Below are 26523 nucleotides of genomic sequence, written 5' to 3'. Positions count from 1 at the left end.
AGGCTTGAACTTTGAAGAGAATTATCGGTTTAAAAAGGTAGAAGTGAGGAGGAGGAGGGCATCGCCGCCACAAGGGAGACAGCCAGTGCAGAAGACCAACAGAGTCCGAAGGTGGAGTGCTGCGGGTGAGGAATAGTAGGAAGGCCAGTCTTGCTGGACCATAGGCTGGGAATGGGATTAATTATAAGGCAGGAACATTAGGTTGGAGTCAGCTGGTAAAGGGCTTTCAATACCGGAACGTTAGGTTGGAGTCAGCTGGTAAAGGGCTTTCGATACCAAATAGGGGAATTGGTACCTAAAGGAGCAGCTGAGGTTTATTGAGCAGGGGAATCATGGGATCAAGCTTGTATTTGAGGAAAATCCCTTCTGTAGTTATTCGGATGATGAATTAGAAAGGGGAGAGACTTGAGGAAGAGAGCTCAATTAGGAAGTTGTTGTAGGAGTCCTGGTGAGATGTAATGAGGACCCAAAGTGGGGTATTGTCTGTGTGAGTGGAGAAAAAGGTATAGAGATGAGTGGAGCTGTGGAGGTAGATTTGGTATTGAATAGATATACCCAGTAATAGAGTGAGGAGTCAAGAATGATCGATTATATATTTTTGGAGTTGAAAGGGATCTTAGAAATCATTCAATCTAACCCTAAACAGTGTGGTGCTAAATGTGATAAAGTTTTGGATTTAGAGGCAGAAGACCAGGGTTCAAATCTCACCCCAGATACCTAATACAGTGATGTGACTCTTGGGTGATCTCATTCTTTTTACATCTGAGGAATCTGAAGCCTTGAAAGTTTTACTGATCTGGCCAAGCTCACATAGTTGATGAATAGTTGAGACAATCAGGATGCTGCTCTTGTGATTTTCACTCTATTTTTCTTTCCATTCTACTTCCCCTTTCCATTAGATACATAAGCTGGGGGCAGCTGGGTGGCATTTGAGGGCTCTCTAAATCATTAATTACTGCTTTTTGATGTAGGAATTGGCTACCAGTACCACACTTTCTCTGACCTTATTCAGTAAATCCAAACACCATTTATTATGTGCTTATTATGCACAAGGTCCTTTGCCATTTATTGGAGAATATAAAGGTGAGGAACAGTGAACGCCTTCCAATCCTGGTGTGTGTGTGTAACTATAATAGAGATGGCAGTACGATCACCAAGTAGGAGAAGTCAAAATGAGCGTCAGGATATATGAGAAGGGACACAGATCACTTAGAGTCCTTAGGGGTAGTTTTATAGAGGAGATGCCACAGGGAATTCTGGGCTTTACTGGAAGGGAGAGATTTCAACAGCTGGAGATGGGGGTGGGGAGAGAACCAATGCTAGGCATGAGGACTAGTTTGTGCAAAGTCATGGAGTTGGAGAAAGGCACAATGAGATTGGGGAATGCTAATCTCTTTCCTCCTCTGCCCTCTTTTCCTTTATCCTCTGAACCCCCCTCTTTCACTCCCAAATTGTTACCAAGCTTCCCTTCATTCTTCAACTCCAAGCCTTTGGGGTTGCTATCTCCCATGCCTAGAATGCTCTTCTTCCTCATTTCCACCTCTGAGAATTGCTAGCTTCCTTTAAGACTTAACTCAAACACTACCTTCTGCACGAGGCCTTTTCTTCCCATTCTAGTTGCTAATGCCCTCTCCTCCAAGGTTGCTTTGTAACTCTATGTATCTTCTGTATACCTACTTATGTACAAGTTGTCTCCCTCCCTTACAGATAGAGCATTTCTTAAGCACTTACTGTGTGTCATGCTCTGTGGAATATGTGATACAAACAAAAAGAAAAACCAACCCTGCCCTTGAAGAGTTTACAATTTAATTGACGAAGGAAGCCCATAAAAGGAAGCTGAAAAAGGGGTTTTTTTGGTGGGGAAAAGAGGGGTGAGGGGATTGGAAAAGTCTAGCCAGGAGGTGAGTTACATTGGAATGTACTCTTTGAAGGTAGGTGCTATTTTCAATTTTTCTTTGTATCCTCAGAACTTTAGCACAGTGCCTGACAGATGAGTGCTTAGTAAATGCTTTGTGATGGATAAATCTGTTTCAAACTTTTTTTTTTTCATTTAAGGAGTTCTTCTCTCTGGACGACATCCTTATATCCCTGGTCATCATCCCTAGTTCTGTTTGTTTCTTGTCTCGTGTCCCCTGGCATATGGGAGTGAGGAGGAGAAATGGAAATGTCCTTGTTACACACTGTGACCTGCGGATCTTTTTGCTGCCACCATCACTCTGTAAATTTTCCTCCTTTGAGGCTCACTTCATCATCTCTGCTGTCTGATTCAGGTCCTTGCTGCTGTGATCTTCTGGCCTCTACTTCACTTTCTCTCCTTTTTCAAGGAGTTTAGTCCCTGGCCCACCCAACCCCCCACCCTCATACTTGGGTACTTCTTGGATTTTGATGTCTCTTCAAACAATCTGGACAATTCACCCAAGACCTAGGCTTCCATAGTTATTAACTTCATTCACTCTCTCCATATATTGTAATCCTATAACTGTGCCACATCCATAAATTTGAACTGAAATTCCCCTCTCTGAACATAATCTCCTGTTCTATCTCTTCCTCTCTATCATTACTTCTAAATATTCTTGCCCTCACTCCAGCTTCCAGTCTCTCCACCTCTCCTTGCTTTACTTTCCTTCTTAATTGAGACTGTAAGGTCCATCCACAGCAGACCACTTTTTCTCCCCACCTAAAATCTTTTCTATATTTTTGCCCAACACTTTATTCCTAAATCTGAGCAAGACATGACTTTTTTCTTTCCCAAGATTCTCTGCCTGTTCCCTTCATCCCCCATTCATTTCTTCTAAGAACTTGCCCCATGAAACATTCCTGATTTCTCTCTCTTCTTCAGCATCTCCTAATCTTTTCCTACTGCCCACAAATTTGCTTATTTCTACTGAACATTTTTAAAAAAATCTTCGTTTGACAACGCTCATATCATCTTATTTTTTCCTCTCCCTACCAAACTCCTAGAAAGAAGTCTTTACATGTACTTCCCCTAATTTCTTCTAGCTTCTGACTCCAGCACTTGACTGAAACTATTTTCCCCAAGGTAATCAATGTTCTCTTAACTGCCAGATCCTTTTTGCTACAACTGACCATGCTTCTCATTTGAACTTATTTGCATTGTTGCTGGCCTGAGCAGATGGAAAAGAAGGTTGAGATCGGAACATAGAGAGAGAGCCTTGAATGATATCACCATTCTATTTGTGCCTTAGATCCCAGCATCACTCAAAACTATCATATCTAAAACCTTGAACTCTGATATTTAACTCTGTAATTATCTATGACATGTCCTTCCCCCTCCCTCTTAATTCCTATCAAATGCCCTTATGTGACCTTTGAGCCATTAATTCTTCCTATTTGCTTTTTTTGGAACCCAGAGAGTTCCAGAGAAGAAAGTGAGACTTTGCATAGCCCTCTCTCCCTTACGTCCAATTCACTTGCAAGTCATGGCATCACCTTCCTGAGAATGAAGGAGAAACAACCACAAGCTCCCTCACCCCTGTTTAGTCTTCACTTCCCTCCCTATACAACCTGGAACAAAAATGATCAACTCTTTCAATGATTCTTTAAAGGTCATCCTAAAATCCCACAGTCTCTTTATATCCTGCTTTTGTTTCTCAATTTTGTCATCCCCACTCTGTCCTTGCCATTCACTCTCTTCTTTTGTACCTTAGACCATCTCTAATCTCACCCATCGTCTACTCCTTTCCTCCTGTCTCAGAGAAGGAGATGTTCTTTCCACTTGTCCTGCGGTCCCCTTGAAAACTTTGTTTTAACCAGTCATCTCCTGTCTCTCATGCATTTTCATTTTTTCTTTCCATTTTGACTGGATCTTTCCCTTTGCCTACAGTGTTTTAAGCTCTCTATCCCATTAGTGCTCCATTATAAATCTCTCCTTTTTATTTCTGAACTTCTTGAAGAAAAATAGTCTTTATTCTCTAGAGTTTGCCTTATCCCCATGCCACTTCCTCCTCAAAGAATAAGAGGATTTATTTAGTTAAAAGTTTTATGGATGCCTTTTGCTTTCACACCACAGTTATTTCCTGCTTTGCTACTCTGCCTGTGCTGAATCCTTCTTTCTAGCCAAGAAAAATGATGAAGTAAAACCCACTGACAGCAATCAATTCTGATTGTATAAACCTTATTCTCCACTTGTGATTCTTAGCTTCTCCTCTGAAATGTGCCCCAGGACCAAGATTGGACCTTACAATTAACCAGTGTTCCCTTTAACCTTATTTTCATTTACATTGTTATAGACACTGTGTCTAGTGTCCTCTTTCTTCTACTTACTTCATCGCATCAGAGATCTGGAGCCTGAAGGAACTTCAGAGGTTGAGTCTAACTGCTTCATTTTGAGGAAAATAAGGCCCAGGGTGGCTGTGATTTGCCCAAGATTTCTTGGGTAATAAATATCAGAATTGGGATGTGAAAGCAGATCCTCTTATGCTGGAGTCAATGCTACCCTCATGGCTTCATACAAGTATTCGCGTGTATTTCTGAATTCCTCGAATTTGTTATTTCTTATGGCATACTTGTATCCCATTACGTTCATATAAGACAATTTATTCAGCCATTCTCTATTTTGGGCATATACTTTATTTCTTTCAGTTTTTTGCTACCACACTAAGTGTTGATAATTTTGTTATCTATGGGAACTTTGTTCCTTAGAGTATATAGCTATCAGGAAGGTTGCTGGATCAAAGGGTTTGCACACTTTAGGGAAATTTCATAGTGTGCTTGGCTTTAATGTGTTCATCTTTTATCATCTTTGCCCCTGTGAGGGGCGTGAGATTAAACCTTAGACTTTTAATTTTGTTTTATGATTTGTACTGTTCACTCATATGATCCTTGAATTTAGATCTAGAAGGCACCTGAGAAATAATCTAGTCTAGGGGTTCTTAACCTTTTTTTCTACCATGGACACTTTTGGCGGTCTGGTGAAGTTGTGGAGACCTTCTCAGAATAATTAATTTTTAAATGAATTAAAACAAACAGGATTATAAAGGAAACCAATTATGTTGAAATATAGTTACCAAAATGTATATTAAAAAAGTTCATGACTCCCAGGTTAGCACTAGAAGGACCAGGTATGTCAATTGACTTAAAAATAAATTTTTTTTGAAATGGAACACATATAAGTATTTCTACTTTATGATGTTTTCTATAGCTTTGTTATCAACATTCTTTATATTCTAAAGACTTTTTAAATGAGAAAGGAAGTAAAACATACAGTTCTACCCATTAAATCTAAATTTGTCAAATATGCTTAAGGTTTGCAGTGAGATTGACATTTTTTTTCAATCGATCTCACAATCCATTGTGGGGGAATAGGTATTAATTCTCTTGGAAAATCAGCTTTTGGATTTAGCATTTTTTCAAATATCTTATTTTTTCCATTTACATGTAAATTTTTTTTAACATTCATTAAAGTTTTTTTTTCCTAGATTTTTTTTTTTTTGGGGTGGAGACAGTTGGGGTTAAGTGACTTGTCCAGGGTCATACAGCTAGTAACTGTCTCAAGTTGGGTTTGAACTCAGGTCCTCCTTACTTCAAAGCTGTTGCTCTCTATTCATTGTGCCACCTAGCTGCCCCATTTTAAAAAAATTAAGTTCCAAATTTTTCTCTTCTTTCCTTCCCTCTGTAAGAAGATAAACAGCCCTCCCTCATTCAAAACAGTCAAGTGCAAGTCATGTCATTATTTCTCTGATGGCATGGTCTTCTTCGGCAACAAAGGATGAGCACACACGCAAGAAGATAAACAATTTGATATAGGATATACTATGTAGTCATGCAAAAACATATTTCCATATTATTCATGTTGTGAAAGAAACCCCAAGAGAATTAAGTATGTTGAAAAAAGTATGCTTTAATCTGCATTCAAACTACACCAGTTCTTTCTCTGGAGGTGGATAACATTTTTCAATATGAGTTCTTCAGAAATGACTTAAATCATTTATTGCTGAGGGTGGCTAAGTCATTCATAGTTGATTATTGTGCAGTATTGCTGTTACTGTGTACAATGTTCTTCTGGTTCTATTCACTTCACTTTGCATCAGTTCATGTAAGCCCAGGTTTTTCTGAAATCATCCAGCTTGTCATTTATTATAGCACAATAATATTCCATCACAATCATATACCACAACTTGTTCAACCATTCCTCAACTGATGGGCATCTCCTCAATTTCCAACTCTTTGCCAAACTTTTGAACTTTTAAGAGCTACTATGACACACTGAAAATAGAACATAATCTCTTCTGTGGATTAATGTTGTATTACTTTGACATATTTTACAGTGTCTTGGTACAGTATTTATACCACCTTAAAAAATTTATACAGATGAGGAAACTGAGGTTGAGGGAGGTTAAGTGACTTTCCCAGGGTCACAGCCTCCCCGCTAGTAAGTGTCTGAGGCCAGATTCAAACTGTAGTCTTCTTCCCTTCAAGGCACTGTAGCACTTAGTTAATCTTGGCTGAGACTTCCTAACCATGTGACCTTGGGAAAGTAATTCACCCTCTCCAATTCCCAGTTTCCTTACTACTAAAATGAAAGAATTGAATTAGATCAGGGGTTCTTGAAACATGATGTGTGCTAACTTTATTAGTCTTATTGAATGCAAATGACTTCTGATTCCAAATCCAGTGTTCTTTCCAGTATACAAACAAAGCGTGTGTGCGTGTGTGTGTGTGTGTGTGTGTGTGTGTGTGTGTGTATCTAGAGGAACTCAAAAATGGAATGGGCTGTCTAGATAAGTGTTGGGTTCCCCTGGCTTGGAGGGATGCCACTAAACTGAGTCTAGATAACTGTTAGGCATGTTGTTGTGAGAATTTCTTTTGGGTATGACTTAGTTAGACCAGGTGGTTGCTGAGGTCCCCTTTCAGCTATTAACATTCTATGATTCTGTGAATCGTGATTCCCAGAAGGACATTGATCTAACATTCTTCTGGGTCACTAGATGCTGTGACCCTTGGCCGAAGAACACAAATTCACATGAGAGGAAGACTGAGGACCAAATACCCAACGGCTGCATGGATGGAATCTGGTTAATTTAGGATAAGAGCAATACCATCTTAAGTCTAAGACATGGTTCATTTGCATTGGCAATAACCCAGGGGATTTGGAGTGGCACCACTGGGTAGGAAATAGATTTGTAATTGCACCAACACAGGTTAACTCCCAGATTCATAAGTACTCTTTACCTACGTAGAATAGTGCCTTTTCTGCAACTTCCTGTCGATTTCTTCCCAGTTCCTCAGGTTCAATCTATGTGTAATTTTCAACTCACTTATTCCCTGTCCCCCCACCTTCCTTCCTATAATCTGTTGTCAGGGCCTGTTAATTTCAACATCTTTTCAACATCTCTCTCATCACTCCATTCTCTCTTTGGACACTACCACCACTCTAGTGCAGGCCATTATCACCTCATGCCTGAACTATTGTAATAGCCTGCTGGTAGCTCTGCCTGCCTCAAGTCTCTCCCAGCTCCAATCCATTATCCTTTCACCTGTCAAAAAGATTTACCTAGGGTACAGATCCTAACATGTCACCCCTCTTAAATTCTGTGCCTCCCTCTAGGATCAAATACAAAGTCCTCTGTTTGGCATTCAGAACCCTTCATAACCTATCACTCTACTCCCCCTTCCCTGGCATTTCTAATGTTGTCATGTTTTACTCTCTGACACGTATTCTTTGATCCAGTGACACTGGATTTCTGCTGTTTTAGGAACAAGACGTTCCATCTCTCGGTTTGGGGTGTTTTTCTCTGATTGTTCCCCATGCTTGGAATGTTTTCCCTCTTCATCTCCTCTTCCTGGCTTCTTTCAACTTTCAACTAAAAGCCTACCTTCTGCAGGAAGCCTTTCCTGATAACTCTTAATTCCAGGACCTTCCCTCTGTTAATTCTTTCACATGTATCTTAAATACATCTTGTTTGAACATGTTTGCTTCCTGTCTCCCTCATTAGATCGTCAGCTCCTTGGAGGCAGAGACTGTCTTTTGCCTTTCTTTGTATCCCAGTGCCTGACCCATAGCAGGCATTTAATAAATTCTTATCCACTGACTGGCCTCAGACACTTTCTAGCTGGGAGGTGGTGACCCTGGGAAAGTCACTTAACCTCCCTTAGGAAGGTCTGCAGAAATTTTTTCATTGTGTCATGCCAAGATACTGTAATACAGAGTTGTCTAGCACATGGAGAGGTGTTAGATGTTTTGTTCTAGTGTTGGAAGAATTTCCTCACTTCAAGGCCAATTCTCTATCCGTTATTCCCACTTCCACTGAATTACCACAAAAAATAACCAGGGAAGCATTCGGTAAAGGTGTTCCTTTGATGCATGGCCTTCATGCAGGCTGGGCCCTAGTGGCTGCTGCCCCCGTGTGTCAAAGCTTTGCTGATCCCTGACATAGTAAGTTATCTCTTTACTGAAGTCATTGTAAGCTTATGGTGCAGTCAATGTGAGCTTAGTTGCGGAAGGTCACATTGTGCTTATCCCAGAATAGCTTTGGTTTGAGGGTAGTCAGTTTCAAACTGATATCACAATGTCTGGCACATAGTAAGTGCTTAACAAATATGTATTGAATTGAATTGAATTATTTATTATCTACTATCCCTATAGGACTTCTTCATGTTTATATTTGATGACGTTAAGTCACAACAGTAGAATAGTTAAGTGGTTTGTATCAAAGAAACTTTGCAAAAGAAGCAGTTATGTGCATAACAAGAGCGGTAGTTACTTTTGCCAATTTAAAAAATGTTACCAGTGGGTTATTGAGTTTTATCTAATTTGTTTTCAGTAAATCCATTCACTGTACTGTTCATAATTCCACTAGTCCTTGGACTGTTGATGAATTTGCTTGTTGGTGAAGCTGTCAGAAGAGGAGAAGGGAGCTCTTTCTGTCCAGATGCTGTGATAGGGATCTGGGAGGAGTGGGTCAAAGTTCAGAGATAGGAATGCAAAACCAGAAAATCAAGATTTCATGGTCTCTGGTCAGAGTTAGCCTTGACTCTGCTACTTACTTACTACCTTGAGATGTGAGGCACTCTTTGAGCCTCAGTTTCCCCCTTTTGAAAAGGAATTTGGATCAGACCATCTCTCTGGTCTTTACCAGCTCTAAAATCCTTCTCCTTCCCATGAAAGTAAGCTCCTTGTAAATAGAAATGGCTTATGTTATATTTTTAGCTTTATTTCCTCAGGCTTTTCACATGCTTAACAATAACAGTTTTGTTCTTTTAGATTTGCACAGGTTTTACAAATATTATATCTTTTCTTCCTAATGGCTGTCCAGGGAGATAGGTGCTAAAATTATTCCATTTTAGAGACAAAGAAACTGAGGCAGATAGAGATTAAGTGACTTTCCCAGGTCACAAAGCTAGTAAATATCTGAGATGGGTTTGACCTTGGGTTGCCCCGACTCTGGAAGTTGGAAAGAGCTGAACCTGGATTTGTAAACCCTTTTTGTTTATCTGATTAATAAATAAAGCTTGTTAACTTAAAAAAAAAACACATTAAGAAGAACATATATCCGTCTTGGTCATTCTTGTTTTGTCACTAAGCTCTTTCAGACAGGTTTTGTTTCTGATCCTGTGTGTGAGGGTACCTTTAAAAATGACATTGTACAAACAACTTCATCCAGTTAAGAATGTGATCAGGAGGAAAGAAATGGAGGAATAGCTTGGATTTGCCTACCTGGAATAGGGAGGGGAAAAAAAAGCAAACCAAAACCCTAGAACTGGACTCTGTGGACTTGTGTTCAAATGTGGTTCTGATACTTTAAGACTTGTATAAATTTGGAGAGGTCACTATTTCTCCCTAGGTCTCAGTTTTCTCATCTGTAAAATGAGGAGATTATAATTGAATAATTTCTAAGATCCCTTTCAGCCCTAACTCACTGATCCTAGGATCTCCTCTGATGGAAAAAGAGATGATAATGGAGTTTCTAATATAGATATCTCCTATGCCTTGCTGTGCCTCCCTCCCCACTCCTTTTCCTTTTAATTTCTGCTACAGTTGGATCCATAAAAGAAGTATTAAAGTAGCCTGCAATAAGGTTGTAAATGTACTGGATCTGGGAGAGTAATAAAATATGGGTTGGGATCCCAGCACTCCTACTTAGTTGCTGTGGGACATTGTGCATCTTAATTTCTCTGTGCCTCAGTTTTTCCGTCTGTAAAATATAGATAATTGCACAGCTTACCTCAGAGGATGTTCTTCCTCTTCCCTTTCTCCTCTCTCCCTTCCCCCCCTCCTCTGTCCCTACTTCTCCATTATAAAACTCCCGAATGCAGGGACTGTGTTGTATTCATTCTTTGCCTTCCCCTCCCTCTGTCTCTTACAGTGGTCTATATGAAACTCAGTAGATGCTTAATAGATGCTTGGTAAATGAAAGAATTTCTTTTATAACATCCTTTAATTCAAACTTTCTAATCATCTTGTCCAGCTTCCTTACAAAGGAATCCCAATTAATGAGAGTTCACTACATAGTTTTCTTCCAAATACAAGTGGCTAAATCCACAGCTTCCAAAGTCGTTCACAATGTACCACATCAAAACAAGTCCTATCATCGCATTTCAAAGAGGCAGCTGAGCATAAGTGGACAGAAGTGGCCTCTTATCTCACCTAACCACCCAGTTGCAGCCAGTTGCAAAAAGTTACTGGAACGCCGCGGATGGTCATGCTTGTCTCCTAGGCTAGAGTCAGATCATTTCTTCTGCATTGAGAGGCGCCTCTGTGAGTAGTGATTGCCCTCTTTCTTTTTGAAGTGACAAATGTGACGATTCCCCTTGCTAATCAATCAAAAAAGCAACACATATTTTTGGGTCTTCTGTCTGCCTTGAATTGCTTTGAAGAGGCAGTGGATGTATTTGAGTTGGTCTTTGCCCCTGCAGAGGCTAGTCCCCTACAGTCTCAATGGAAATTAGACTAATATTACAAGAAACAAATGCCACACTGTGGTTCTGGTCCTAAAAGCTTCAATTCTTCCTGTAAATCTATAGTCTCTTTTGTATTATGGTGGTTGTGTGTGTGTGTGTGTGTGTGTGTGTGTGTGTGTGTGTAATAAATAACTCACATTTAATGTTTGCAAAGCGATTTAGAAGCATTGTCTCATTTGATCCTTACGACAACCCTGTTGAAGGTAGATACTATTATTATTGCTTTCATTTGACAGATCAGAAAATTGAGGCCTAGAGAGGTTTAATTGACTTGACCTAGGCTCAAACAGTTGATACATATTTGAGCGTGGATTTTGAACCTAGATTTTCTGACAAAGTCTACCCTTCTATCCACTATTATTATACTGCCTTACTGTTTCCTTCCTCAATGAATTTCTTCTACAAGATTCATTCCAGTCACAGAAACATCCCTACTGCTCACTCAGACCTTAGTGCTTGTCAGCTTATATTTCCACCTCCTCTAGTATCTTGATTCAATAGTGATTTGTAATCTGTCATGCATTTTTAATCTCTCCATCACTAGTCCTTGAATTGACAGGCAGCGAATATTTATCAAGCACCTACTTATCAAGCACATTTGCCTACGAAGAGGTAGTCATGCCTACTTACAAAAGCAAAACCAAACTACTTCTTACCCTTCAGTGTAGCCATCCACTATCCCCTCTAATAATAATGTCATAATTAATAAGTAATATTAAATAATAGTATAAATGACTAGCATTAATAGAATGTGTACTATGTGCCAGGCTTTGTGCTAAGCCCTCTACAGATATCATTTCTTTTGATTGTCATAACAACCCTGGAAGATAGGGGCTCCCTATTTGTTCTTCTTCTTCTTCCTATTTTAGAGTCAAGGCAACTGAGGCAGGCAGTGATTAAATGACTTGTTTAGGAGTCACAAAGCTAGTACGTGTTTGAAGTCAAATTTGAATGAGGGTCTTCCTGACTCCAGGCCCAAGTTCTATCCATTGTGTCACTAAGTGCCTCCCTTTCTTTCCCTTCACTATTTACTCAACTTCTCTAAAAGAAATAATCTTATTTCAAAACCCAGTCTTAACCTAATCACTACCCACTTTGTCCTCAACTCCTTTCAATCAGATTTCTACTTAAACAATTTTTTCCTGTCACCAGTGGTGTCAGGATGCCACATCCATTGGTGTTGACCTCTGCATCTGTTTGACATTGGTGACCATCCCACTCAGTGGCTTCAGAGACACCCTTCCTACCTGCCTCGATACATCTGTACCTGGTTATCTAACTGGGACCTCAAACTCAACATGTATACCACACAAGTTCATTAACTTTCCTTGTAGACTTCTCTTTCAGATGTCATTTCTGTCTGTGATACTGACATTCACCCACTCACAGACATCTGCCTAAGGAAGGACAGACAGGCCCAGGCCAGAACTGATGGGCACAGGGATCAGGCCTGTGAGTGACTGTTATGCTAGCAGCCTGGGTGAGATAGAGGAGACCTGGTTTCAAAGTAAAGTAGGTTAAAATAAATTTTCTGGAAAGTAAAGACAGAATGTAAGGGGGATCTCATGAGGCCATAATCTAAAAAACTACTTTAATTTAGAAACAAAATATGAAAATGTCAGTATTTCTTAGCTCAAATTTTCATTTATAAGAAAATGAACAAAATAGCTATAATAAAATTTTATGATGCCACAGCTTTAGTCAAATTCCCCATTCATCATTCTGTCAGGCTGCATTTCCAAGCTCCAAACTATGGGTTGGGCTTTTGTAGTAGCTAAAATTAAAAGTATTTATAGCTCATTATCCAATAGAGTCAAGGCACACAATGTCAGATTAGGTAGATTGTGTCGAATCTGTAGGAACTCTTCAGTTTAGTAACCATGTATTAGCCTTGGCATGTGGCCCAGTGTACTTGATGGTATTTATTGTCTAATTAGACCTGTGACAGAGTTCTCTTGTGGAGATAAATGGAGTGTAGATTTTTTTGTCTTGTTCTTTTAATATAGTTCTTTTTGGATGCTTTCATGGTTTTTTTAACCTGAAAAATATAGCAATTCCAAGTCTTAGAAGCCCTTAATTTTTTTTGTCTCTTCTGTTAAGTCCAGGAGCAAGAAATCAGATCACCTATTCCCACAGCAGAATTTTAGTGCTCATCGAATTTTAGTACTTTGTCATTATTTTGCTACTTAGTTAAAAAATTTCCTTGAATTCCTATAATTCCTGATGCTAGGGGTGGTTGAGGCTGGTAGTTCATTTAAATCCAGGAGTTCTAAGCTGCAATGGGCTAAGGCCAAGAGGGTGTCCACACTAAGTCTGGCATCAATATGGTGAACCCCTATAAACTGGGGTTCCGTCACGCCACCCAAAGAGGCATGAACTGAATCAAATTAGAAAAAGAGCAAGTAAGGCCACTGCACTTCTAGTGTGGGTGAGATAAGACCCATTCTCTGAAAACAAAAAATCGTTTCAGATATATTCATTCTTCTATCCATCCATTCATCTAAAAACATTTCAGAATCAGAGCATTTCAGAGTTGGAAGGCAGTTTAGAGGCCGTTTAACTGTGTACCTGAAAAAGATTTTCTTCTGCCATACATGACAAATGGTCTTTACTTGAAGACGTCCAAAGTTAAGGAAGCCATCCCTCCAGAGGCATTTCATTTTGGTTAGCTCTAAATGGTAGGATGCTTTCCTTTTAGTAAGCTTAATCTTGCCCGCTTTGTGACTTTCTCTTATTGCTCTGGGCTTTGCTTTCTGGGACCAAAATAATCCCTCTTCCCCATGACAGCCCTTCAAATGTTTGCAGACCTCAATCTTGAGATTTTCCTTAAGCTTCTCTTCTCTAGGCTAAAGAATCCCCATTTTGTTCAGATGGTCCTAATATGGCATTAACTCAAACTTCTTGGCATCCTGGTTTTCTTTTTTTGAACACTCTCCAGTTTGTTACTGTAGGGTCCTTTCTAAATGGTGACATCCAGCCTGAACACAGTACTCCACACTCAGACTAGGGAACGTCGAGGACAGCAGGATTCTCAACTCCCTCCTTGACCCCGTCAAGTCAGCTAAAGTTCACATTGGCTTTCTTGGCTGCCATATCATACTTTTGACTTGAGTTGACCTTGCAGTCTCTAACCCCCTTCCCCTCAAGATCTTTTTTTCTGATGAGCAAACCTCCACCATCTCATACTTGTAAAGCAGCAAGAGGTTGCATTCATCCCTGTTAATTTCAGCTTAATAGATTTGAGCTGAGTGTACTAGCCAGTCAAAATCTATTGGCATCCTGCCTCTGATTTCTGTGCAAAATATGTGCACAAATAAACATACTACATACTTTACAGTGTGATAAATGTATAAATGGCGCACAGTGCTGAGACCTTCGTAAGCAGGAGAGAGTCTTTCTGGCTTGGTGGTAGTGAATACGTCAGTTAAAGATTTACCCAAGTACACATTTATCAATATCCTTCATTTTATGACTCCGTGAGTAATAGCTGATAGTTGATATCTCCAGCCTCTCTCCTTTGGCTGGCAAAGGCACATGTGTTGTCTTGCATTCCACCACTCTTCCCCACTCCCATTTATGGAGTTTTGAGAAAGTTTCTGGACCTCTCCTTCTGCGAGTTTCCATAAATATTCAGTGAGGTTTCATAAGATAGTGTGGCTGATGTATTTGTAAATTTTTTTCAATGGTTCTGGGAGTTCAGTGGATTAGAGGACTCATTGTTACTCTCTGTAGTTTGGGATGTTATGTTAGTGGCGAGCTCCTTGCTACTCTATCCTCACTGCTATTGGTGGCAACCTGGGTTTCTAGGAACTCAGGGATGTTCTTCATGAGAACTGGGGGGAGAGGGTCGGGAGACCTTGCCCCTATTATTTTGTGAAAGAATGGACCTGTCGAGGAACCTGCAGGATCAACTTCCTCAGGAGCAGCGACTACTTTTGTCGTTGTCTCTCCTGAGTTTCTCACAATCTGATTGAGGTGCAATTGAACTTCCACAGTTAATAAAAAGGAGCATCAATCATGGGAACCTGCTTGGCATGGTGTCATTCTGACAGGCGGTTAGACTTGGACCCAGGGAGACCCAGCTTGAATTCCTTGCCTCAAACACCTATGAGGTGCATGATGGTGGGCACAGTCATTAACTTCACTGAGCCTCAGGCAATGAAGACCTTATTGCTACACACAAATGAGTGGCTGAGCAGTACTAGTGGAGCTACTTTCCACACAGGGGGTTCCTCTCTCCAATGGTATTGATTCTTCCCCTCCCCAAGCAATAGTGGGGACCATCTCCAGTCATCCTGATCTATATTGTGCCACTGTACTCAAATGGCTCCAGAGAAGAGAGTGAGACTGGCGACTTTGCACAGCCCTCCCTCACCGAAATCCAACTCACTTGCAAGTCATGGCTTCACCTTGCTAATGCCATGGTCCTCTTGAAGAACAAAGGACAGAAAACAAATAAAAGTGATAATACCTCCTGTTTACATGGTGAGCTCTTGTCTAGCAAATGCCCCATGAGCTCGGGGCTAATTTTAGCTCACTACAACTGTACCCACTTCTGCAGTGGGCCCCAGAAGGCACTCACAGATAAGCACTGTGTTTCACTTGCTCTTGCATCTTTAAGGCCCTGCGCTTGCCTTGAGAATACTTTTCTGTTGTACGCTCTCAAGGACCATTGGCATTCCTCTTCCCTTGACTTTATTCAGAATTATGGGAATTTCTGCTTGACTGTTTCAGCCTAAAACAGTGGCATTTGACTGTTTGAATCTTAGGATTCAAACTCTTTGACAATGGAATGCTGGTTAGTGTTCTAGCGTTGTGCCAAATTTAGAGACTGAATGTTTGATGGGGGAGTGCTTGGCCAGTGAAGCCATGGCCTGGAAAATTAAGGTTTAACTAGTATTTTGCCGTGATCTTACAGTTACTAAGGAAATGTTAAACATCATTGAACACTAGAAACAGTGTTCTTCGGCCCCAAAATTCTCTGTTTCTTTTTTTTTCACTTGCAGAAAATTTTCAACATTGGAGATACCAACCAGGATGGGAAGCTGGACTTTGAAGAGTTTATGAAGTACCTTAAAGATCATGAGAAAAAGATGAAGTTGGCATTTAAGAGTCTGGACAAAAATAACGATGGTAAGCTTCATTTTTTCCATTTACTACTTGGTCTGTGAATGAAAGCTCTGTTAGACAATGTCTGTTACACAATGTCTGTTACAAGTCTTTTACTTCCTTCTGTTCCGGAAAGATTAGGAAAGGGTGTGGAACAGTGACAAGAGGGCACAGGTTGTGGAATTAGGGAGTCAGAGTTCCAATTCTGCATCAGACATGACCAGTGTCAGCATGGGCAGGTCATTTAACGTCTCTGAACCTCAGTTTCCTTATCTATAAAGTGAAGAGATTAGACAGGTGATTTCTTATGTCCCTAACATGGATCTATGATCCCCTTGGCTCCTTTTTTCAGGTTAAATATACATCCAGCAATGTCTCTGATTCAAAAGAGTCAGTTTCTATTTGATTCTGTTGCTTGTATTACTGTAGCTATTGCTTTATCTGCAGTGAGGTATTTCTTAGAAGTGTAAATTTGATTTGGCCACCCAGCTGAAGCTGAGAGTTTAAGTGACTTGCCCAGGGTCACACATCTAGTAAGTACCCAAGGGAGGACTAGAACCCAGGTTTTCCTAACTCCAGATGCAGCCTTCTATCCTACTATGCTGAATTGCTTCAAAATTTCATTTTGAGGTAGGTTCAGTACCTGCCCCACCAAGTTTCTTGTTGTTTAGTCATTCAGGTGTGTCTGACTCTTTGTTAACCCCATGGACCTGCTGTCCATGGGTTTTCTTGGTCCCTAGATTTTCTTGGTTTTCTTGGCAAAGATACTGGAGTGTCTTGACATTTCCTTCTGGATTAAGACAGAGGTTAAGGGACTTGTTTAGGGTCACACAGTGACCCTAAGTGTCTGGGGACAAATTTGAACTCAGGTCTTCCTGACTCACACTGTTAGAACAGGACAAAAAAATTTTTTAAAATTTTATCTTATTTTTAATCTATGGAATAAAACAGACATTTCCCTAACATAGCATAATAAAAAAGAGAATTGCACATGAAACTGTAAATCTACTATGTACAACTTTGTATTCCTTTTAAATATACCACAAAGTTATTATGTAAATTTCTTTTTTTTCTTCCTTCCCTAGAAATGACCACCATTTGACACCAATAAGTGTATAAACATAAATTTATTTTGTAAATCACTTTATCACTTCTTTCTCTGGACAAAATTTAAATCAGAGGATGAACAGTGACAGTGAATTGCAAGACACTGTCCAGGGTCAGGGGAAAGATACAAAGACAATTGTTACCCTTAAGAGCTTAAATTCTGATAGGGGAGATATGAAGCACGCAAATAAATATTCTTACATAATAGAGGCTTTTAGGTGGTGAAGTGGAGTCCTAGACTTGGAATCAGGGAAATTGGAGTTGGAATCCTGTCCCAGACACAACCAGGTTTGACATCAGCCAAGCCACTCAACCTCTCTCACGCACAAAATGGGAATAATAATAGCATCTATCTCTGAGGACTAAATGAGATACTATATATACGATGCTTTGTAAACCTTAAAGCATGTGAGAGAGATGAGCTATTATCATTGCTACTAAATTAGAATCTAAGGACAGAAAGACTATTTAACCTGCTTCAAAGTTAGATGAAGGATTAAAATCACCACCAACTTCTAAAATCAGAAATTCATGGAGGAAATGGCATTATGTCAACAGGAGCATGGTATTCTGGGTATCGGTAATAATGTGAATAAAGGTGCAGAGATGGGAAAGTGTGGGATATATAGGCTGGAGGAATGATGAGTAATCCAAATGGGTTGGTGTACAGAGGGAATAGTGTAAGCTAAGGCTAGAAAGAGGATGGAGTCATATAATGGAAAGCCTGAAATTCCAGTCTAGTCAATATCTGTTGAAAGGATATTGAAGAATATAATTCTTTTGTATCCCCCACACTATGTCAACTGCCATGCCAGCTAGGTATGTGTGTAATAGATACCAGTAGCATATTAGTAAATACTACAGATAAATGTTTAATTGAATTGGATATCAGTTGACTTGCTGGAGCATATAACTGTGAAGAGGCATTACCACCGTCTATTTTTTTTCTAACTGTATTTATTTAGGGACCTTACTTTTCTTGATTTCAAATGGGAACTTTAGCCTCTGTTGTTTATATATAGGACTAGTAAAGGACTTACTATTGAACTGGTAGTTTTCTAGAATACTGTAATATTTCACAATTTTTTTATTGCTTCAGTGTGTTTCAATTGGTGAATATTTCTTTTCTTAAAGGAAAAATTGATGCTTCAGAAGTTGTCCAGTCTCTGAAGATTCTAGGCATAGATATTTCTAAACGACAGGCAGAGAAGATTCTTCAAAGGTTAGCCCATATTCTTCATTATGATATAATCTTAGTTTTCAGTTTACTATCATGTTCTAGAGGCCAAAAGCTGCAGATGTGGACTTTAAAAAATGGATTCTTTCAACAACTCTTCCTCTGTCTGTTCCTCTTTTTCTTTTTTCTTCCTCCTTTGGCTTATATATGTTTTTTTTTCGGGGGATCATAGACTTAGAGCTGCAAAGGGGCCTCAGAGACCATCTTGTCCCCCGTGTAATTTAAGAAATGAGAAAACTGATACCTAAAGAAGTGACTTGCCCAAAGTCACCAGAGTAGTAAGTCGGAGGCAGAATTTGAATCCAGGTTTTCTGACTTCAGTTTCATTTCTCTTTCAACTATACTAAATTGCATTACTTTTTAATCCCAGGTGCTTTAATGTGTCTCTTTCCTTCTGTCTCTTGGGTAATTAATTTCTTAAAGGTGCTATCATGTCTTTTGCTCCTTTTTATAACATCACCTCATTGGCTATCCCAGTTCCTTTTACATAATAGGCATCATGCTGATCATCAGGCACCAGCTTACAGATGATGGTCAATAATTGCTGTTGGTCAATTGACTCATGGTTCCTAAAAGGTGTTTAAAATGTTAGTTGAGGGTTAATTGATTGAAAAGAAATTCTCTGTCCCTTTGCATCTCTTAGGAGAATGTGACCAATACCCAAAGGAGGGGCAGGGGATGGTGCTATTTAGCTTAGAGTCCCCTCTTTTCTTTAGAAGAGAAATATGACTTCTTGCAAAGCAGTTCTATGATGAATGATGCTTTGATACTTCCAAATGACTGTGATGTCAGTGGTATGGGTACTCCCTCTGCCAATACAGATTACTGGCTATGTGTGCCTTCTTTAGGACGATGAGCTTCTGTGTCTGAAACAATTAACCAACATATTAAAGGATAACTATAGAGACCAGGCCTGTGATTTCACTGGCATAGGGAGCTTTTGGGTGAGGAAACCCCCTCTGTTGTAGAAGTCTTTGCTTCATAGAGCCCTGAGAAGTTAAATGACTTACCTAGGGACATACAGCCAGTCTGTATGCATCTGAGCTGGGACTTGAACCCAGATGTTCCTATCATTAAGGTTGGCTCTCTATTCACTCCTCTGTGCCATCTCAATTAAAACCCTTATAGCTCTATTAATTTAAATAATAATTACTACCCCTCTCCACCAAAAAATAAGTAGAAAAACTGAAAATCTTACCTGAAAGCATGAGAAGTAAGAATTTTCAACATCATTAAAAAAAAACCAAAACAAAGAATCTCCAGACAAAAGCTATACCCTGAGTCTAGCGGCTCTTACTTTTTTCATGTCATGAATCCCTTTGGGAATCTACTGAAGCCTATGACACTCCCTTCTCAGAATATTTTTAAATGCATAAAATAAAATACCTGAGATTACAAAGGAAATAAATTATGTTGAAATACAGTTATCAAAATATATTTTAAAAAATCACCACAGGCTAAGAGCCCCTCCTCTGGCCAGTCTTCTAATGATGAGCCTCTCCATGCATGGGTTGCTCCTTGCCCATTAGACAGTGTTACCAGGTCAATACAATGACCTTTCCTTGGTAGATCCTACAATGCTTTATGTTTTGATGGCATAACCAGTGTCAGTTCCATGCCCTGATCCATCATTAGAATACTCTCCTAGTGGAGTTTGGTCAGCGAGCTATATCTTACTAGACTGAAAGCAGAGACCTGGTTGTTCTCCAAGTTCAGGGCTGATTTTTCCCCCCCACCATCCCCCCACAGTTATATAGCAAGGAATATTCCAGAAACCGCTGCTGATAAAATTAGTTCTGCCAGGACCAGAATGTGGTTTTCCCAATATGCGCCCAATCTTAGTAAAAGACTGTACTAGCGGACTAGTGAAGTAGGAACCTGAGCATGGCATTGTAGATGGCCATAACTACCAGTGAAGGAGATTTGTAATGATCGTTTCTCCAGTAGTCATTTTGCCAGTATGGCAGAATTTGTATTTTGAGATTAGTAATTTGAAAGTTTCCCTTTCAAAGATACATTATTTTTCCTGCTTGCTGTTCATTTGTCATTTTATCCAGGAATTAGAGAAGTGGTCTGATTGTAGTTGGATTTATAATCATGGGACCTAGGATAAAATCTCTCTGCTCATTTTTTGTGAGCAGTTATTTAACCTGGGCAAGTTATTTAACCTCTTTATGCCTCAATTACCATTACTGTAAAATTGTACTAAGTTTATCAGGGATTCTTAACCTAGGGTCCACGAACTTGTTTAAAAGTTTTTTGATAGATTGGCTAACATGACAAAACAGGAAAATGATAAATGTTAGAGGTGATGTAGGAAAAGTGGAACACTAATGCCTTGGTGGAGTTGTGAACTGATCCAACCATTCTGGAGAGCAATTTGGAACTGTGCTCAATGGGCTATAAAATTGTGCATAACCTTTGTTCCAGCAATACCACTTCTAGGTCAGTATCTCAAAGAGATCATAAAAATGAGGAAAGGATTCATATATACAAAAATATTAATAACAGCTCTTTTTTTGGTGACCAAGAATTGGAAATTGAGAGAATGTCCATCAATTGGGGAATGACTGAATAAGTTATAGTATATGAGTGTAATGGGATACTCTTGTTCCATAAGAAATAATGAGCAGGCAGACTTTGGAAAAACCTGGTGATCCTGAATGAAGTGAACAGAAGCAGGAGAACATTGTACACAGTAACAGCCACATTGTGCGATGACTGACTTGGATGGACTTAGCTCTTCTCAGCAATGCAAGGATCTAAGACACCTCCAAAGGGCTTATGATGGAAAATGCTGTACACACCTAGGGAAAGAACTTTGGAGTCTGAATGCAGATGGATACTATTTGCTCTCTTTTTATGTTGTTTTGTTCCTTCTTTCTCTTGGTTCCTCCCATTGGTTCTAATTCTTCTTTACAACATGACTAATGTGAAAATATGCTTAATATGAATGTGTATGTAGAACCTATATTGGATTACATGCTATCTTAGGAAGGGGGAGGAGGGGAGGGAGGGAGCGAAAATTTAAAACCCCAAATCTTATGGAAGTAAATGTTGAAAACTAAAAATAAATAAAAATTTTTTTGATAACCCTGATTTTCAGAATGATCTGTTTCCTTGGTAATCCTAATTGTTTTATTTTATGTATTGAAAAACATTATTCTGAAAAGAGGTGCATAGATTTTCACACCAGACTGCCAAAAGGGGTCTATGGCACAAAGAGTTAAGAATCTTGCTGAATTCAAAGGATTCATCTAGTCAGATGCGTGCTGGTAATGTTTAACAGCTGACTCTGGAGACAGTTTACATTTGATCTGCATTGTTAACTTTTTCTCCCATCATTTTCTTATGTCTAGGCAATCAATAAAATGATAAATCAAACACTGATTTGGAGCACTTACTGATCTGAGGTGAAAATGCACATACTGAAAATTTGCTTCAGCAGACCCAGACCTCTGCTTCTAGCTCTAAATTAGTCATTCTGTGATTCTTAGTGATTCTCTTTTAAGTGAACACTAGATCTAGTTCACATCATAAGTCCTTTATTATTATTATTTTTTCATAAGTCTTTTTCATATCCATTATTAAAACCAATAAAGTGTACATACTACACCCATAGTAGAAAAATGGAAATAAATATTCAGCAGAAATGTTAGACGACTGCAGTGATTAGAAGCGACCACTGAAAATGCATAAGAGGGACCTATTGCTACTCTGGATCGATCAGTTAATGCTAATTTGATTTGCGGCTCTTGGCTTATATTGGTCTACATTCTTTTTTATTTTTAGCATTGATGCTGATGGGACAATGTCAATTGACTGGAATGAATGGAGGGACTACTTTTTACTTAATCCTGCTGAAAACATTGAGGACATAGTTCGCTTCTGGAAACATTCTGTAAGTAAGACTGGCCTTTTATTCTTTTTTTTTTAATGACTTGATCCTAAGTACAGTTGTGAAGCTGCAGGCTGAAGCTGGACTGCCATTTGTCAGGAGTATTGTAGGGGGCAGTCATGTATTACCTAAGATCAAGTTGAATGATTCTGTGAACTTCTATGGTCCCTTCTAACTTTATGCTTCTGCAATTTATTCATTGTGTTCTCAAGAATCTCTAAGGCTGCATGACCAGTGTAGGTATAGTACCCACTTTGGTTGGGTAAACTCTCAGAAGTTGCGTGAGGTGCCCAGTGCTGAAGAGTGGTCTCATCCATGCAGGATCCTGCTAATCATCCATGCATGCTCATCATGCAAGTAGCAACTGTGTTTTGTTGAGCTGTCAGAGGTGTGGTGAGCTCTTTGCCCTCCAGGAAGTTTATGACATCCAGCAAGATAAGTAAAGAAAGGTGTCCTAAAGCTGGAGATTGTAATATCTGCCCTTTGATCCTGCTATCTTTGGTCTCATCATCGATCTACTATTTAGCATCTGGAAACAGACTTCACCTAAATCTTTCTCAGGTATTTGGGAAGCTTCCAAACTGGACTCTGCTGTGCTTCATGCATAAGTCTTTCCCACTCATCTCAAAGCATGAATTAATGTTTGTTTTTTTTTTAAACTATGGTTCCACATACTGATGAATCATTTCCTTCTTCCATTTCCTGCTCCTTACCCCAAACCTAGAGGCAGATCTCACTCACCATGGTGAGCTGTTTGTTTCTTAACCTAACAGACTCTCCCCATGTCCTTACTCTTTTGAAGAGCTATGAAACAGGAGATTCAGCTACTCAATTAATTCAAGTTTATCCCTTGTATTCTGGACTACCCTAGGGAAGTGCAGGATGATAACACCCTTAGGTAGAGAGTCAGCCAAGTAATTCCTGTAGCGCAGAAGACCTAGAGGTCTGTTGTTTTTGCACTTAATGAAGGGTAATGGATATTTTCTGAAATTTTTCTTGAGGTCCTAAGTGTATTGGTTGCTTGAACAGAATAATTTGCCAAATTAAGGTTCATTTTCTAGTCTATCTACTTGTCATTTCACATTGAACTGCCTTTTTATTGTGTAGCAAAACTTTTAAGACAGTTGACATACTTTGGCCAAATTTGGCACATTACTAAATGATCTAATGATAGTCTAGAATCAGGAAATTTCAGAGTTGCAATGTGTTTGAAGGGGCCATTTAATCCAACCCCTACCTGAAAAGGAATGGCCTCTAATGACAGGAGTATCAAACAATACAACTCCCTGAGTGTGGCCAGAACCAGATTAAAATGTAATTGGAAATAATTAACAAAATAAGTATAAATACAAAGGAACATACCATACGTGGTCCATAAGCATCCTTAGTGACGATTTGGAATCCTCATTTCTATGTGAGTTTGACACCAGTGCTCTGCAACATGATACCCACGTGGCCGGCCATGCAGCATTGGCCTGAAGACCTCCATAGCTCTGAAGTTTGACGTGTAGTTTCATCATCTGAAAGAAAATGGAAGTTGACAAGATTTTTCAAATGAATCAATTTTCTAAAACTGTTAATAGATGTCAGTGAAATTAGGCTAAAAAAGATTCCTCTTCTACTTCACAGAGTTGCTTGTATGTATACGTTGAGGGCTACATCTGTATGAGACTTCAGAGTTATTTATTCATATATTTTCAACTATTCTAAAAATTAGTATTACAAATCAAGAGACAGTGTTGCATAATGAAAAGAGTACTGGACTTGAGGAATGAGGAGACGTGAATTTGAAACCTAACTCCAGCACTAAGTAGATGCCCAGGGGGATCTCAACTTTTCTGAATTTCTGTTTTTCCATCTTTTTTGTTTCAACCAAACATATAAGGAATTCCTGGCGAGGAAATTTTGGTGGGGCAGCTAGGTGGTACAGTGATAGAATGCAGGGCCTGGAGGCAGGAAGACTCATCTTTGTGAGTTCGTATCTAGCCTCAGATACTCACTAGGTGTTGTTAACCAAAAACAATATGGACACACAAGGAGTCCAGTTTGGGGTGCAAACAAATTATATCGACTCAGGGCAGGGCAGGGGGTGGATTCTTCCTTGACAAGTTCAGGACCTCCTGCATACTCTGGGTCCAGTGTATCTGGAAAATATGGTAATTCAAGAAGACAAGTTTAGGGGCCCTCTTAAGACTGTGTGACCCTGGGCAAGCCACTTAACTCTGTTTGCTTCAGTTCCATCTGTAGAATGAGTTGGAGAAGGAAATGGCAAGCCACTCTGGTATCTTTGCCAAGAAAACCCAGAATGGGACCGTAAACAATTGATCGAAAGCAACTGAACAACAACAAAAAACCTTAGGGGGTAGCATGCTTTACTCACCTTGCCTGATCTCATGAATTTCCTGGAGGGCAAGGATCTTACCACACCTCCAAAGAGCTCAGTTGCTACCTTCAGCAATGGGCATCTCTTGCATCTTTAGATCTTTGGCATTTACCCAAGAAAAGTATTGGTCTTGCACCCTTAGAGATCCCTGAGAATATGATAAACATATTACAGAATTAGACATGACTAGAAAAAACAACAAAATTTAAACGTGCAACTGTTCTACAATTGAGATTCTTGGAAATTATTTTTAAGTGTCAGAGGAAGGGCTCATATCCAGGGCTTCTTGACTCTGAGGCTGGTTCTCTATCTATTACAATTCCTCTCATCTCTGTAAGGTAAGGAATCATACCCGTGGTACCTAATTTAGGGTTGTTTTTAGGGTCAAATAATTGATATGTGCGTGTATATGTATGTATACGCATACATACTTAGAGTACTGTTATCATCCTCATGAGTTGCTGGGAGAAAAGTGTAAACTCAAAAGTATTATTTAATTGTGGCCCATGATTACAATAACTCTGTGATAGTGCATTCTGTAGATAGTGCAACTATTGTTATCCCCATTTTACAGATGTAGAAATGGAGGCTCAGAAATATTAAGTGATTTACCTAAGATCCTGTAATGGTTGAGTGGTTTTGAGATCCAGGACTCAGACCCCAAATTTCTGACTCCAAACCTGTCTTGTAAACCTTAAGACTTGTAAAGAAAGTTTTTGGTAAATCATCAAATATTATAGAAATTTGAGTCATTATTATGAATTACTATGAATATTTCTCCAGTAAAGTCCTTCTGTGCTGCCCTATTATGGCAGAGAGGTGATGCCAGGCTATGTTAGTGGAGCATATACACTGATGGATTCTAGAAAGACTTCAAGTGTGGGCGTGGTAATGGCCCCTTAAATTGCAATCCAATGACTAGCCTAGCAAAGGTCAGAGAGGTTCATCCTTAGATTTGCTAAAAATTGATTGGTTTTTCATCTTCAGTCACTTGGAAATACTATATACTAAGGTGTGTGATTGTGATCTGCATCCAGTGGAGAAGTACCCACTTTAACCAAATAATCAATCTATTAATATATTTAATATTCAAGTCACTAGAAGGTTGAGTTACTGATATAAATTTTTCATTTGTGCATATGTATGGGAACCCTCATATTACTTACCTAAGTGAGAAACAGTTGATTTCATCCATATAGGTTACTCTCAACATGGGAACTTCCTCCACCAACAAAGATTACAGCCCATCTTTGCCTTGGTTAAGTTGAAGGAAGGTTCTTGAGGCACATAGGGGTGAAATTATTTGCTTAGTAAATCAGAATTTGAAACTAGGTCTTTCTGATTTCAAGTCTAGTATGCAACAGCGGGAGATACATGGAAATCATAAATAAGATAACCACTACGGACTGCTCGATGGTGCATTGGATTTAAAGTCAGGAAGATACTAGCTCTGTGACCCTGGTTTAGGGTTACTTAACCCTAATTCACTCAATAATCACTTAACCCTGATTGCTCCCTCCCCAAATAAAAATGACCGCTGTCTCCCTTTTACCAGATGGTGATATTAAATATTTACCTTCTACTATAATTTTTATTATGCTGGCCCACTTGGGTTGCCTTGGGAGTTTTTGGGTTCCTCCTGATTTCTTCCAGTGGAAGCTAGTGACCTTTTGTTAGATGTTTTTGTGTAGTTCTTGCATTATCAAAATTATTCCAATTTAAAATATGCTGATTGATATAGTACAGTAGTATATTGTATCTTTCTAAACGTAGTATAATATTTTTGTCTTATGCTTAAAATGGTCATTGAGAGCAACTGCTATTTAAAAATAACAAAACCCACATGCTTTTGCTGAACAGCATTTATAA

At 39.3% G+C, this 26523-nt stretch overlaps 1 protein-coding gene across 1 annotated transcript in view; it reads left to right on the top strand.

Moving 5' to 3' along the window:
• SLC25A24 (solute carrier family 25 member 24) overlaps positions 1–26523 on the top strand; it is a 42026-nt gene that overhangs the window by 3144 nt on the left and 12359 nt on the right. The window contains exons 2-4 of the mRNA XM_072644177.1: positions 15927–16053; positions 18271–18358; positions 22166–22274. Coding sequence (XP_072500278.1) covers positions 15927–16053; positions 18271–18358; positions 22166–22274 — 324 coding nt within the window. The remainder of the gene's footprint in view (positions 1–15926; positions 16054–18270; positions 18359–22165; positions 22275–26523) is intronic.

The sequence above is a fragment of the Notamacropus eugenii genome, chromosome 2, assembly GCF_028372415.1.
Source record: "Notamacropus eugenii isolate mMacEug1 chromosome 2, mMacEug1.pri_v2, whole genome shotgun sequence".
NCBI lineage: Eukaryota > Metazoa > Chordata > Mammalia > Diprotodontia > Macropodidae > Notamacropus > Notamacropus eugenii.
This window is presented reverse-complemented; position numbering and strand designations above follow the sequence as displayed.